At 36.5% G+C, this 14,252-nt stretch overlaps 1 protein-coding gene and 1 pseudogene across 1 annotated transcript; one reads left to right on the forward strand and one right to left on the reverse strand.

Moving 5' to 3' along the window:
- Nucleotides 1-1,082: 1,082 nt before the first annotated feature.
- Nucleotides 1,083-2,365, reverse strand: LOC128169263 (uncharacterized; annotated as a pseudogene).
- A 266-nt stretch (nt 2,366-2,631) lies between these two features.
- On the forward strand, nt 2,632-5,621 carry LOC128169269 (uncharacterized). The gene is made up of 2 exons (XM_052835428.1): nt 2,632-3,805; nt 5,376-5,621. The coding sequence occupies exon 1, from the start codon at nt 2,670-2,672 to the stop codon at nt 3,795-3,797; it is 1,128 nt and encodes a 375-aa protein (XP_052691388.1). The 5' UTR covers nt 2,632-2,669; the 3' UTR covers nt 3,798-3,805; nt 5,376-5,621.
- The last annotated feature ends 8,631 nt before the right edge of the window (nt 5,622-14,252 follow it).

Below are 14,252 nucleotides of genomic sequence, written 5' to 3' on the forward strand. Positions count from 1 at the left end.
AAACTTGTCCGAAATAAACTTTCATTTACCCGTGGAGCTGGACAGTGTGGTGCCATGTTATGCGCGTCAAGACCATAGCAACCAGATGGCGATGCTAAAGTGCATGGAGTGCAACCCAAGTGGCGACATTGATAATGACAATTAAGAAATTTTAACCTAATTAATTGTTATGCATCATGTAAATATGAATAAATGTCATCTTTATAAAATTCGTTTTTTGTTCTTGAAATACCCGAACGACTTGTAGTGGGGCTAGTTTTTTCAAAAGCCTATAGCGGAGGTTACTCTTTAAATCCGTTCAATTTTGAACATTTTCATTGCAACTTTGGTGCAGTCTATGTAGACGGTAAATCTGTCCCTGCCGCACCATTGGAACTCAATTTCAGCACAGGAAATTACGTCATGGCCTTTCTTTCATAGGTAGGGGGGAAGAAAAAAGACCAGGATAATCCTACATTTCAGCTAAGCCGCAATGACTATTTAAAAGGGTATTGTTTATACATCTTTGACATAAACCCATCTTACGAAGAGGAACATAATTTGCCATTAAGAAAAGGTCACTCCCGTCTTCAGCTCAAATTTGCAAAAGCCTTTCCTTAGTCTGTTTCCTGCATATGTTACGGAAGATTTCCAGCAATCCTGAGCATTGACTCTAGCCGGAACGTGGAAGTTAAATAATGGATTCAATGTATATAAAAACAATATTACAAAAAGACGAAATTGTTTCTCGTCAATTAAAGGGGGTGTTCGCTGCAAATGATTTATTTTATCAGAATATTCCAAAATGGACTCTACATTTTGAATACAGATGAAAGAGGTTCGCACTGCTGTGTGTTTTATTTTGACACCCATACTTCCGAATTTCTCGAGTCTATGGGTCAGTCTCCAGAGTTATATCACACCTATTTTAGAGATTATCTTACTGCACAGGATAGACCCTACAAATATATTGGTGAACAACTTCAAAGCCCCCATTGTAATGTTTAAAATGAATGATAATTAAATAGTACATTTCTTTATGTAACAGTCTTTGTTATTAAAGTCCATATGGACTTTACTATTCGTCCATGAGGTCTAATAGAATGTTTGCATCGTCGGTATCCCTTTTTTCTGGGCACAACTCAATGTCCAGCACTTTTGTATCGACTCCATTAGACTGAACTTGTCTCTTGCAATAAAAGTAGAAAAACCCGCAAATTTCCTGTTGGTAGGTAAAAACACCATTATTGCGCGCACGAAAGCCTTTGGTGATACCATTTCCGTGTTATTTAGTCTTCAACACCCTTTTAAAGGTATATAAAGATGATTCCACAAAGCGTTTTGATACGCCTTTACAACTGAATTTCACTACGCGGCATGTTTTTGGAATTGAACGAAGAGCCCGTTTCACCTTACATTTTTTGGCCATTCTAAGAATCTGCTCTGCTATCAACTGCTTCCTGATGTCGCGGGATTGTGTTTTACTCACAAGGTAGATCTTTGAGCAGAGACTTACCATTTCGTCACCCTCAAACTCAAGTTTGAAAAGCTCAGGGGTTCTTTTGTCGTATTTCTAGTGTTTTTTCACAACATTGTCGAGGAAACCAGTGACACTTGTCATCAGCCTCAATATCCACGTCACTGCAATAACCGTAGAGTCCATGTCTGTAGCTGACCAACATTTCGGGTCTTATAACATCTTCTTAGCTAGTACCCGAAATAGACATGTACGCGCTGTCCGTATCCATCTCGCAATATTGAAAATCTTTTCTATTCACATGGGAATCCATAAAGTCATAATAAAACTGTAACATCCGGAGCTTGGCGTACTGAAGAATAAAATAACCTAGCTGAATGGGTAAATCAAAAATAATCATCTGTTTAGCCTTTTCACTTCATACACTTCGTCCTGCAATTCCGTCACTGCCATAAACAGAGGATTGTTCACTTCCTGAATTGCTGCATTCGCCCCTTTTACATAGGTAACGTGTCTGTGTTTAGATTGGTCTATGATTAGTCCTCCATATCCGCATTTACCGATCAACTTCTGGGTGTCGGCTATGACGCTCATCGACGGAACCGTGTCTCTCAGCCGCCGCGCTGCACTAACATCTCGCACGAATTCTCGGAAGCATCGCATAGGAAAATACTCTACAACCTGATAGATTTTGGTGAATTGTAGTCCTTGTCTAAGGTACCACTGCAGTAAGGGAGTTGCGATAAGTATTTTTCTAGCTCTCATTCCACCGATTAATAACCGTCGGGGTTTTTCGCTCAGATTATTGCTTGTAACGTGCTCTTGCATGTGCTGACCTATAATGTCAAAAGGGTTATTCACAGTGCAAAATATCGGCGCCATTTCTTCAAAATGCTCGTTTGGAGACAAATGCCGTTACCAATCATCCTCACATTTCTCTGGCGTAGTGATGTCAATTTCCACCATTCTAAACAAGGATCCGTCATAGATGTCTTGAAGAATTTGATTTTCTGTGACAGTCCCTTTATGCTTTTTAAAAAAGGATGGTAAAGAGTCGTCAATTCTCCTTCGGCATCCAGTCACGTAGTGTCATGTGAGATATGCTTGCTAGTTCCCAGATCTGTTTTGCTGCTATTCCCAGTGCGAGCGCACGTGCTTTGGTTATAATTGTTATCGTGAAATTTAATTTACGCGGAATTTTACGTTGTGAAATATGACTGATTCGTTATTGCAAAGACTTGCTAAAGAATTGGAAGTTGACGAACATTTGGATATATCTACTGAGGTGGCAAATGCCCCGAGTAATCTCGGAAGTCCTCAAAAAACAAGTACTCCGATAAAGGAACAGCAATCTGTTCCGGAGTCATTAAGCGATTCGATAAAGTTTCTGATCGAATCACAACAAAGACAGTTTCAAGAATTTCAGTCTTTGGTGATTGAGGAAATCAAATCCACAAATGCGCGGATTGACACTTTTTGTGAGGAGCCCGCTACCAATAAAAGAAAATCATCTAACGATGATATAGAGATAGATAATCTCTCTGTAGAAGGAAACTCTTCGCAAGATAGAGAGGAAACTAAGCCAGACGGTAATATTTCAATTTTGTCTAAACTTTCAGACAAATTCACTTCTTCCGAAAAGACGGGGCCGTGTATTAATTCAGAACTATCTAAAATTCTGAAATCTATCGTTCGCGATCGGCAAACAAAAAAGGATGATGAAAAAAGAAGAACTGATCTATTGGAGAAGAATCCTCGGCCCGAAAACTGTGATTACCTCTCTACTCCGAGGGTTAATCCCGAAATTTGGAGAAAGATTTCAACGACTACGAGATCAAAGGATATTGAATTTCAGAAAACACAATCCTCTCTTCTCCGGGCTTTTGGACCGGTTGCGTATGTTCTGGAAAAACTGGTTGAAAAGGATCCAAAAGGCGAAAATGAGGAAATTTCACCGCTAATCGAAAGTCTAATGGATACCGTGGTTCTCCTTTCTATGGCTAATGATGACATGAATGAATATCGAAGGAACAACATCAAGCCTGATCTGCACACGGATTATAGATCCTTGTGTTCTAACCAGGTTCCGGTGACGGAAATGCTTTTTGGAGATAACATTGCCGATCAACTAAAATTGATTCAGGAAGCCAACAAAGTTGGAAAGAAAGTTAACAAATATCAATCGTCAGCAAAGCCTTTTTTAGGATCAAGGCCTTCTTGGACAAATGGATCCAAGAAGGGAAAGACGGGGTGGGGAAAACAAACCCGAGACAACACCCAGTCATCCGTATGGAACAAGGGCAGCAGTGTGCGGACCCCTTACAAAGCAAAGAAGTTCTAGACTCGCAGGTCAGTGCACACATTGCTGGTCGTATATCAAAGTACTGGCAAGAATTGACATCAGATACTTATATTCTTGATATTGTTAGAGGATATAAAATTGAATTTAGTGAAATTCCATATCAGACAAGGGCTAGACCCACAGTTGCTTGTAAGCGTGATTCAGAAATAATTGAAGATCTCATTCTTTCCTTCGAGAAGAAGGGCATAATTCGCAAAGCTAACCATTGTGATGATCAATTTATATCTACGATTTTCACGGTACCAAAATCCGACGGATCCTTTAGACTTATTTTAAATCTTAAAGATCTCAATGAATTTGTTGTGTACAAACATTTCAAAATGGAACATTTTCAGTCTGTTTTAAATATTATGACTCAGAATTGTTACATGGCAAAGATCGATTTGAAAGACGCATACTACACGGTTAATGTGCACCACGAATTTAGAAAATTTATGAGATTTATTTGGAAGGGCAATGTTATGGAATACACATGTCTGGCAATGGGACTAAGTTCAGCACCAAGAGTTTTTACAAAGTTGTTAAAGCCAGTATTTGCTTCGTTAAGATCAAAAGGATTTATCTCTGTAGTTTACATTGACGATGTGTATTTACAGGGTGCAACGTTTAAAGAATGTGCAGACAATGTGTTCTACACATGTGATCTTTTGAAAAAATTGGGATTTATCATACATGAAGAGAAGTCTATTTTTTAACCTACGCAGTCATTTGCATTTTTAGGATTTGAAATTAATTCTGTTGAAATGACAATAAGTCTGACTGATAAGAAAATAGCTACCTTGCGACAAAAGATTAAGTTTATTTAGTGGCAATTCCTTACGGAAAGTTGTTTTCTAAGACGATTGAAATTGAGAAGATTGAAGCATTGTCAAAGAGTTTTGGAAATTTTGATTCTCCTATGAAATTATGATATGATATGATGTGGTTTTATGACACTGTGTTGAACACTTGTGCTCCGATAAGACGTATTAATCCTCAAATTGAGTTATTCACGGATGCATCGTTATCCGGATGGGGCGCAGTATTACGTGATTCTAAACCTGGGGGTAATTGGACAGAATCAGAGGTTGCTTATGCCCCGAATATTAATTATTTAGAATTGTACGCAGTCTTTTTAGGACTGAAGAGTTTTTAATCAATTCTTTGTGGAAAACATATAAAGATTCATATTGACAATTCAACTGCTGTTGCTTGTATCAATCATTTCGGGTCAACAAGATCTTCAAAATGTAATGATATTACAAGAAAGATTTGGCTATTAGCTAAAGCTAACGACATATGGATTTCAGCGGCTTATTTGCCGGGTAAAGATAACATTGAGGCAGATTTTGAGAGTCGGAAAATTAGAGACGACACAGAATGGATGTTGAATTCAAATATATTTGATGCATTGTGTAAAAGATTATTTTTTCCAAGTGTTGATTTATTTGCATCTCGTATAAACACTCAGTTAAAAAACTATGTTTCGTGGAATCCTGACCCAGGATCTTTAGCTTTTGATGCATTCACAATTAATTGGCAACAGTTTTCTACCATTTATGCATTTCCTCCTTTCAGCATTATAGACAGAGTGTTACAGAAAATAAAGCAAGACAGGGCCGAAGGAATTTTAATTGTTCCGTGTTGGGAAACACAGTTATGGTTTCCGGTGCTAATGAGGATGTGTGTAGCTCCGCCCATAAAGATTCCGAACAGCTCAAAGACATTGAAGTTACCGAATCGGCTGTCTGCGATTCACTCGCTTCACAACAAACTCCACCTCCTCGCTTGTCATGTGTCCGGCAATTATACGAGGGACGCGGTTTATCAGAGGAATCGGTTTCAATCATTATGAAGTCCTGGCGAAGGTCTACTCATAAACAGTATGGCATTTATATAAACAAATGGTTTCAGTTCATAGATGGGAAAGTTGATCGATCTGATAAAGTTTCTGTGAACTTGGTAATTGAATATTTAACTTCACTTCATAAAGCATGACTTAGTTATAGTGCGTTAAATACAGCAAGGAGTGCTTTATCTTCCTTTGTCTGTTTAGATGATGACTCGAATTTAGGGGAACATTCGTTAGTCAAAAGATTTATGAGAGGAGTGTTTAACATAAATCCCAGTTTCCCACGTTATTCCAGTACATGGGATGTTAGACAAGTGTTAGATTATTTAGTTAGTTTAGGCAAAAACCGACACATGTCATTATTAAGTTTATCAATGAAATTGGTCATGCTATTGGCCTTAGTTTCAGGACAAAGACTGCAGACATTGAAAGCGTTAAACATTGAGTTTATGACTGTCAATGAGAATTCTTCTGTAATAATTTTTGATGTTAAGGAATTAATGAAACAGAGCAGACCAGGTTTTCATTTGAAACCTCTTCAATTTAAGCATTATGTAGATAATCCTTGTATTTGTGTTGTTTCGTGTATTTTAGATTATTTAGATAGAACAAAGGTGTTTAGAAATAATGTTTCTCAATTGTTAATTTCAACTCAAAAGCCGTATAAAGCGGTATCTACTGATACTTAAGCTAGGTGGCTTAAGTTGTGTTTACAGAACGCCAAGATAGATACTGATATCTATAAGGCGCACAGCACTCGGGCGGCATCTTCGAGTGCGGCGAAATCATCAGGTGTTCCGATTACTACGATCATGGACAGTGTTGGTTGGACATCTGCTCAGACTTTTGCGTAATATTATGACATAAACATTGAAAGTGATGTTTGTTTTTCTTCAGGAATTTTGTCAAAAATGAAGAAATAGTCGCATTGTACAAATAAATATTGTAATTGTCTTGGAAGTACGTTTTTACTTTATCCTTTAATCATGTATCAATCGACTTTAAAGTCTCACATGACACCACGTGACTGGATGCCGAAGGAGAATTGATAAATTAAAGGAGACTTACTTGTAAGGCGAACTTTGATTGAAATTCTCCGAGGCATTCAGGAACGTGGGGGCAGGTGCCCGACCCTGTCCCACCCTTATATAAGTTTTGTTATTAATTTGCAATTTATTCAAATTATTATTCAGTTTTCGATTGATCACACGATTCTTTAAATACTGATCTGGGAACTAGCAAGCATATCTCACCTGCCCCCACGTTCCTGAATGCCTCGGAGAATTTCAATCAAAGTTCGCCTTACAAGTAAGTCTCCTTTAATTTATCAATTATTGTACGAAGATTAGAACATTCTTTCTTAAGCTCCTTATAATTACATTCCCAAATTTCAATGACTTGATACCCCAGTTGCTTTATGTAGTCCGTGGTTTCCTTTGTACGTTGAAATTTTTGGTGTTTGGTTTCTAGCAACTTTTTATTCCGAATAGATTTGGTTAGAACACATTCATGACCATGAAAATAGCATCCGTGGAACTGGAAAACAGTCTTAGTCTCGCTGAAATAACCGTCTACTGGATATGGTCCGATGCGCTTCTCGTGACCTGTGTTCATTTTGTATTTTACAATTACTTTGGGGCGAAAATCGTTTTCTTGACGTCTAACAAATGCTCCTGTCGGCATCTCTTGGTCTAAAGCCCATAAGTACAGCGCGTTAGCATCGTAACCCACGATCCTCTTGCACGGTTTTAAGGAGTATTTCTTATAAGGGTTTCTGTAGCTTTGGCATAGCGATGAAAAATAATTGACGGACCGCCTATTATGTTGTTCTTTACGGTATAGAATAAGTCTGTGTCCTCCTCTCCGAACAACGAAAACGAGGCTCCGGAACGTCAACTCGCACTGAATAACGAGCAATTCCTGGTACTGACATGGCGGTTTTGAAGATGTTAATGTTTCGTCCGAAGTAAAACTCTTGTAATCTTAATACTGCACTAACAAATGGTACAACATCTAAATTGTTGATCCAGATTAGAAAATCTCGCAAACAGGTCATTTTCTCTTGTTTCCATATGTCTTTACAAAAATTGTATTCCTTCATTAGTGATGTAACACTGCTTTTAAGAGTTGTAAAAAGCACTGTGAGGTGGTAGCTCTCTCTAAGCACGAAACGTCTGTCAGATATTCATAAGGAAAAAAACCCTTTGCTTCCGGTATTCCATATCTTTTAGGAAGCTACTGTTAGAAGTACCAGGTGCTAAGAAGTTCATTATGTCCAGGAATCGTAGAGAATCGTTGCTCATACAAGTGTACGAGTTGTGTTTCTTGATTGTTATTCCTTGAGATTCGTGGAGACAGAGATGCTTTGCAATACTTTTATTAATGAGATTAAGGTCATAGCGTGCAGAATTAAATCCCAACACAGGTACTTGCTAACAATACAGCATTTTCGTAAGTTCATTTATCATCATTGTTGGGGCTAGACTATTCTCAGCCTTCTCTTCTTCTTGTCTCCAATGGGTTAGTTTTTCGTCTAAATTCTCTATTACTGCACCCCATTTGTCTAGCGCTAGTGATTTGCAGTGAGTTGCAATCTCCTCCATGTAGGTCACCATCACTTGAATCAATTTGTCTTGATCTTCTTCAACAAAACAAATGGGTTCCTTGTAGTGCTCCACATTTGAACAATCACTCACAGAAATAGGGACATGCTCAGCTTGCCACTGTAATTTCCTGTCGCGTGGTATGTCAGATTCCGGACGTAAAATTGCTTCAAAATCGAATAATATGAACCATTCATAAACTCTATCATGTGTGGGGACAACACAACCAAATTCCCGTAACCGCTCGAATATTTTTTCCCTTCGTGAAATCCTCCAGGAAATTTAAATATCGTTTTACTGCTGCAAATCCGTTCATGTTAGGCCAAAAAAAAATATTCCTGTTTCCTGTCACCTGACCAAAAAATTAGGGTAGATAGGTAGGAAAAAATTTTTATTTAAAAAAAAAATTATTTTCAAAAACTTCAAGGATGTGTGTTATAATGAGAAAAAAGTATGTTCACAGTATGTTAATGATGATTCAAAATTTCCAAAGGTCTTTGTATTATTGATGCATGTAATGCAACGAAAAAATATAAAAACTAATATTATTTGCAAGATTTAATCTACATGTGTATGAATGTATTTATCCTTTTCTGGATAAATATTTCTGTTTGTTTTAGCTTAATGTCAATATCAAATCAGTGTCTGTACTTTCGTGTATTTGGGGTATTAGTCCAACCCTTTGACCCACTTACTACCGTACGTTATTATGTAGAGAATCTGTTTAATTTTCAAGATAATATAGACACCAGTTTTATGATAATTTTAACATTAATTGCAGTTATTAACTAATAACAGGTTATTAACTAACTGTTAAATCAGGATTCAAAGTTATAAACATCGTTTTTTGTAATTTCCAATGCACAGTTTGTTGTGGCATCACCCGTATTTATAACCCCTGAAAATAAGATAGTTGCAAATTATACTATAATCACAAGGTTATTTTATGCAGTAAAATGTCTGTATATTAGTTAACTATCATTATTTTGCCAGTGAGGTCAGTTTACACAATTGTGAATGTAGAAGACCGGGCACTTTCAATTCTCTTTCTGAGGAAATTCTAGCGAAGTTACCGATCACCATCATGATCACAAAAAAACTTTTAGGGTCGGAGGGTAAAAGATAGGGTCGGTCGGGCGACAGGAAACAGGAATAATTTTTTGTTGGCCTAACAAACACCGCAAGGCTGTGGGGGGAAATGTCTCGCAGATTTGACACTGATATTTCTTGGAGTAGGCCTTTAAATTCGTTATATAGGACAAATGACTTTCACATCTGTTCAAATTCATTTGCTCTTTGAATCTACATACACTCCGTCTCTCTGGAAGCGTTGTTCCATCTTCTCGCAAATTATAACTGTTAACACAAACTTCAAAACATTTTTCAAACTCGTGTATTTCTTGAATTAAATCAAGTCCATGATACTCAATATACGGAGGGCATTCGTGCTGATCGTCCTGATTTTGTAGGCCTCATATAAGCTTTTGGTTCTTGTCTCCAAATTTGATGAATGTCCCTTATGCAGCGCCAAACAGCAGAAAATTCCTAAATTGTCTTCATACCTTTTGCCGTTACTGTTGTTGACAAGCGCACGAAGATTTGTGTTTTGTGTAATGAATTCAGGCACATGGACCCTACAAGGTAATAACTGTTGTCGAGTAGTTATAACCGAATTTTTAAGCCTCCAAAAATATAATATAAAAAAAAACCAAAATGATAAGAAATAAGAAAGCATTGGTAAATATAACATGAAAAAATAAATGTATAGAAATACAGTCATACCTCTCCTCGTCCGTGGCTTGACTATAAACCTCGATGATTTATTTCTTACCGTGATTGGGGTAATCGGGTTTAACAATCAGTCGTCTTTAGGGGCTTGTCCCTCATTTTATACCATATACTCTTGTATCAATGAAAAGCTTTGTTAAGTAGAAATAGGGTTAAATTAAAAGTCACCTTTAATGAGCAAGTATTTAATTCGAATCCGGAACGGGTTTGGATTATTGTCAGGGTCTTATCCCCCACCTGGCAATTCAAATCACCTGTTCGGACAGGATCTTTAGAGTTTGGATCATTTCAGGATCTCAGGATCCGCTCGAAATGCTAGCCCTCATACTACTCACGTGGTGCCGGGTGGCAATTATATTTTATGCAAGAATTATAAAGTTTCCGAAACTGGAAATGTCTGAAGAGAGAATTCGAGAAGGTGTTAACCAATACAGTGCCGCTATCCTGAAAGTTTACAAGGATAGGATAGGAGAGGATGCACGATACATGATAGAAATAGAAAAGTTAAGTTCTATCCTATCCTATCCTGCAGCCAATCAGATTCGAGTATGAATTTCAGAGTTTTTTTGCTAACCGAAAATTGGCTTAACCATGTATTTTCAATGTCAATTTAACACGTTTTACAAGTTAAACCAAGAAAAATTATTATATCAAGAACGCGGTGCATAACATTGATGTGCGCTAAAATGTCAGCGCTACATCTTTGTCAATTCGTACGCAAGTACGGAGTCACTGCGAGATTTGACAACGTCAGAAATAGATTTCTGTATTTACTTCATTTAAAGTCTGCAAAGTAATAAAAGCTTGAATTTATGAACGACATATTCGGCATTTTAAAAGATAAACATGTATACAAGAAACAGACATTGCTTCACGTTTCATATAATTTCTTCGATGCCCAATAACGGACGCATATTTCTGTCCGATATTAGCCTGAACATATCGAATTAATAAATGTTAACTAGCTATAAATGCTTAAGAATTTATACTTTAAAAATAACTCCGAGTGGTTTAACTATAAACGATATAAACTTCCTAAACGAATTATATATTTCCAGATCGGTTTACATTTATCGCCGAACGAATTGCTCGAATTATGATAATTACGCTCAGTTATATGTGATAAGAAAATGATTTGATAAAAAATGTGACTAAACAGTTCCTCAATAAGTGCATCGAAGTTATTTATCTGTTTTTTCATGCATAAATATAATAAAATCAAAAATCGCATCGCGTACCTGTTTGTCTCGGTTATTGTGTCCATCCTGCGTACGATTTAATTTTACCGTAGCACAGGAAGTAAGTTATCCCGCTCGAAGAATATTCGGTTTTAAGATTTAATTAATTTTTCGAGTACTTCATTAATTGATGAAATTATTCAATTCTTAAATTTCGTTTCATTTAACTTGCATTCCTTTATTTTGAAAAGATAGGATAGGATAGAGCTTATTTGCAGGATAGGATAGTTTTGTCAACTTTCACGATAGCTGCACTGTATCTGCCAGAGTGCATCTAGCGAACATTCTTTCCGTTAGTGAGGATGGAAAAGATCCCCCTCTAGCCATCATGGTGGTGGTCAAATTTTCCCCTAAAAGTATATAGAGATACTTGATTTACTAAACTGATTATAAGCAGCGTTTAGAGACTTTGGTTTGAAGAGTTTTACAACATGTAAGATTTCAAGTTCGATTGATTGCCAGCGGCCTCAAAATCCAGTTGTGCAGTTTTTCCTTGATCCCTTAAGAATATTCTCTCTCGGGATTTCATTAACAAGCAAATATCAAGATCAGGGTTCATTCTATTGACCTCATCTGAATTGTTTACACTCTCGGGGTCATCATTAAGCTTTTCAAGTCGCTCGTATGTTTTTTCATGCGTACTCAATAAATACGGGAGATTCTCATGTCATTTCATTACAATTAAATGAGGGAAATTTTTAAGTCTTAAGTTAAAAAGAAGGTCATGTTTCTGAAGATTATTTGTCAAATTTGGTAGTTTCTTGTGAATCATCAAATGATGCTTGTGGACATTTTCGTAGGAAACAATACCAATTATTTTGCATTAGTTAAATACATGAAACATATGTACACATTTCTGTCAACAACTCATTGTCAATACGTTGTTCTTTCAAATTGCAAAGAATCTCTGGAATCCATGGTAGGGAAAAGTTGCCGTCATTTGCAATTTTTCGGAATTTCGAATTATGAAGTTATCCTTCTGATTCTAGAGAATGAATCACACGACCGGTGACTTCTATACATTTTTCAACAGAAACTTGACGAGAATGTTCATGTAATATTTTCAAAAAGCTATTTTAGGATTTCTATTTCCGTCGTAAAATGATAGATAAGGAAAGAAAGTAATATTTAAACTTCGAAATTCCTTTACTAAAATATCGTATATTTCCTCTCCTTTTCAATCAATTCCAAGACCCGCCTATTGGTATACTAGATAAAAAACCAGAAAAGTCACTTAGAATCAAGTGATGATGTTTTTTTCGTAAATGGCGCCAACAGTGGGTACTTCTCAATACGATTCTGAAGCGCAAAACAATCAATAAACGCCTTTGCGATAATGTTTTTGAACCGTTCTTTTGCAAGGCAACTATTTCAACCCTAGCGTTGGCCTTGACAGGTTTGAGACAGCTTTCTTCACATATATGTAATACGCTTTACTCTTTCTTTCCATACTCTCTATGATTTCTACATGCAGAATACCAGTGGTAACTATGCATCCAAAGGTCGGATGTATATACAATGAACTGAAATGTGGTGTATACGTGTAGAATTTAATAAAATTTAGAACATGAAGAGTTTTGCAAATTTTGCGTAGTTCTTTGGTAATGTCAATTACTCTTCCATCTAAGTTAGCGCAGGAACTCAAAGTTAGTGCCGTGGTAAATGTTCCACGCTCACCGATGACCTCTTGTAAACCGAATCTGAACCATAAGAAGTGTTGATCAAATACCTTTGATGAGATGGTTATTGCAGCATGAATAGAAATGGTAGCTTTATTTACATCAAATGCATAAACGTCTACTACATCAGAAATCAGAAGTGTCATTTTCACCTAATTGAAAAGCTAAAATTGTTGCCTGAAATTCCTCTCCATGTGGCGTTTATAGAAGCGCTTTATAAGATGTAACAAAAGAGCTCGGTCATCTGGTAACACCCTCCATTTTCGGATGTTTATTATTGAATTTTTCTTAAATGTACCTCTAGATACTAGTATATCAGCTGGCAGCAAAGATTGAATACATGTCGAAAAGAGTTTTCGGAAAGTATCGTTAAAATTGTATTGGTGCTTTTGTAGAAGTAATTCATTTACGTGCTGAAAATGTGTCCAATGAGGTTCTGGTAATAAAGCCAGATGAAATTCAAAACCATCACCTTCAAAAAGTTTTATACTCACACTCCATCTTAGGCATTCAAGTCCCTTTCTAGAGAAATTAGCTAGAGGTAAATGGTCCTGACAATGTTGTCGACTTTGCTTGCTGAGACTTAATTTCTCTCTAGGTAAAATTCCTAAATACGTAAAGAAAGCCGAAATACTTGTAAATCGGTCTAAAGTTGCTACTATACCATCCACATCATAATCATAGTCATACCACAACGTTTCAATCATTAACATTATCTTCTGGACCTTCTCATTAAAAAATTATCAAATCTTAACGTTTGTATAGATTTGTTTAATATAATAAATATCTACTTTTATCTTTCATTACTTTTACATATTCCCTTTTACTAACAAAAGGTTAACAAAAAGGGGTAGCAATACTCAGTGAACAGAGACCGTGCTTTTCTTTTTACACAAAGAAATTGCAGACTTTCATTCTAAAACATCCCAAACCAAGTTGTCTAGCTCTTTCTGGAGCTTTGCTCTTTCCCTGATTGCTTTTTTCTTTTTTACTATTTTCTTTACTTTGTCTTGTAAATAACTAGTAAAATCCCCGCGAACGTCTAGCTTCGATCCCTCGCTTCATATGCGAACCTTCACACCATAATTTTTTAAAATTTTGGATACCCACCATTTTGCTATCTTAACAAGACAACACTTTTTAGTTCTCATTTTATCTCATAGCAAAAACATTATGAAAAAAATTAAACTGGCTTTTATTCTTTTATCTTCATTTAACTATAAACCTTTCCCTTCACCCTCACACCCTACCACCTTATACCCTATACATTCAACACTTCACCATACAATTATTCA

This window comes from Crassostrea angulata, unplaced genomic scaffold (genome assembly GCF_025612915.1).
Source record: "Crassostrea angulata isolate pt1a10 unplaced genomic scaffold, ASM2561291v2 HiC_scaffold_112, whole genome shotgun sequence".
Lineage (NCBI taxonomy): Eukaryota > Metazoa > Mollusca > Bivalvia > Ostreida > Ostreidae > Magallana > Magallana angulata.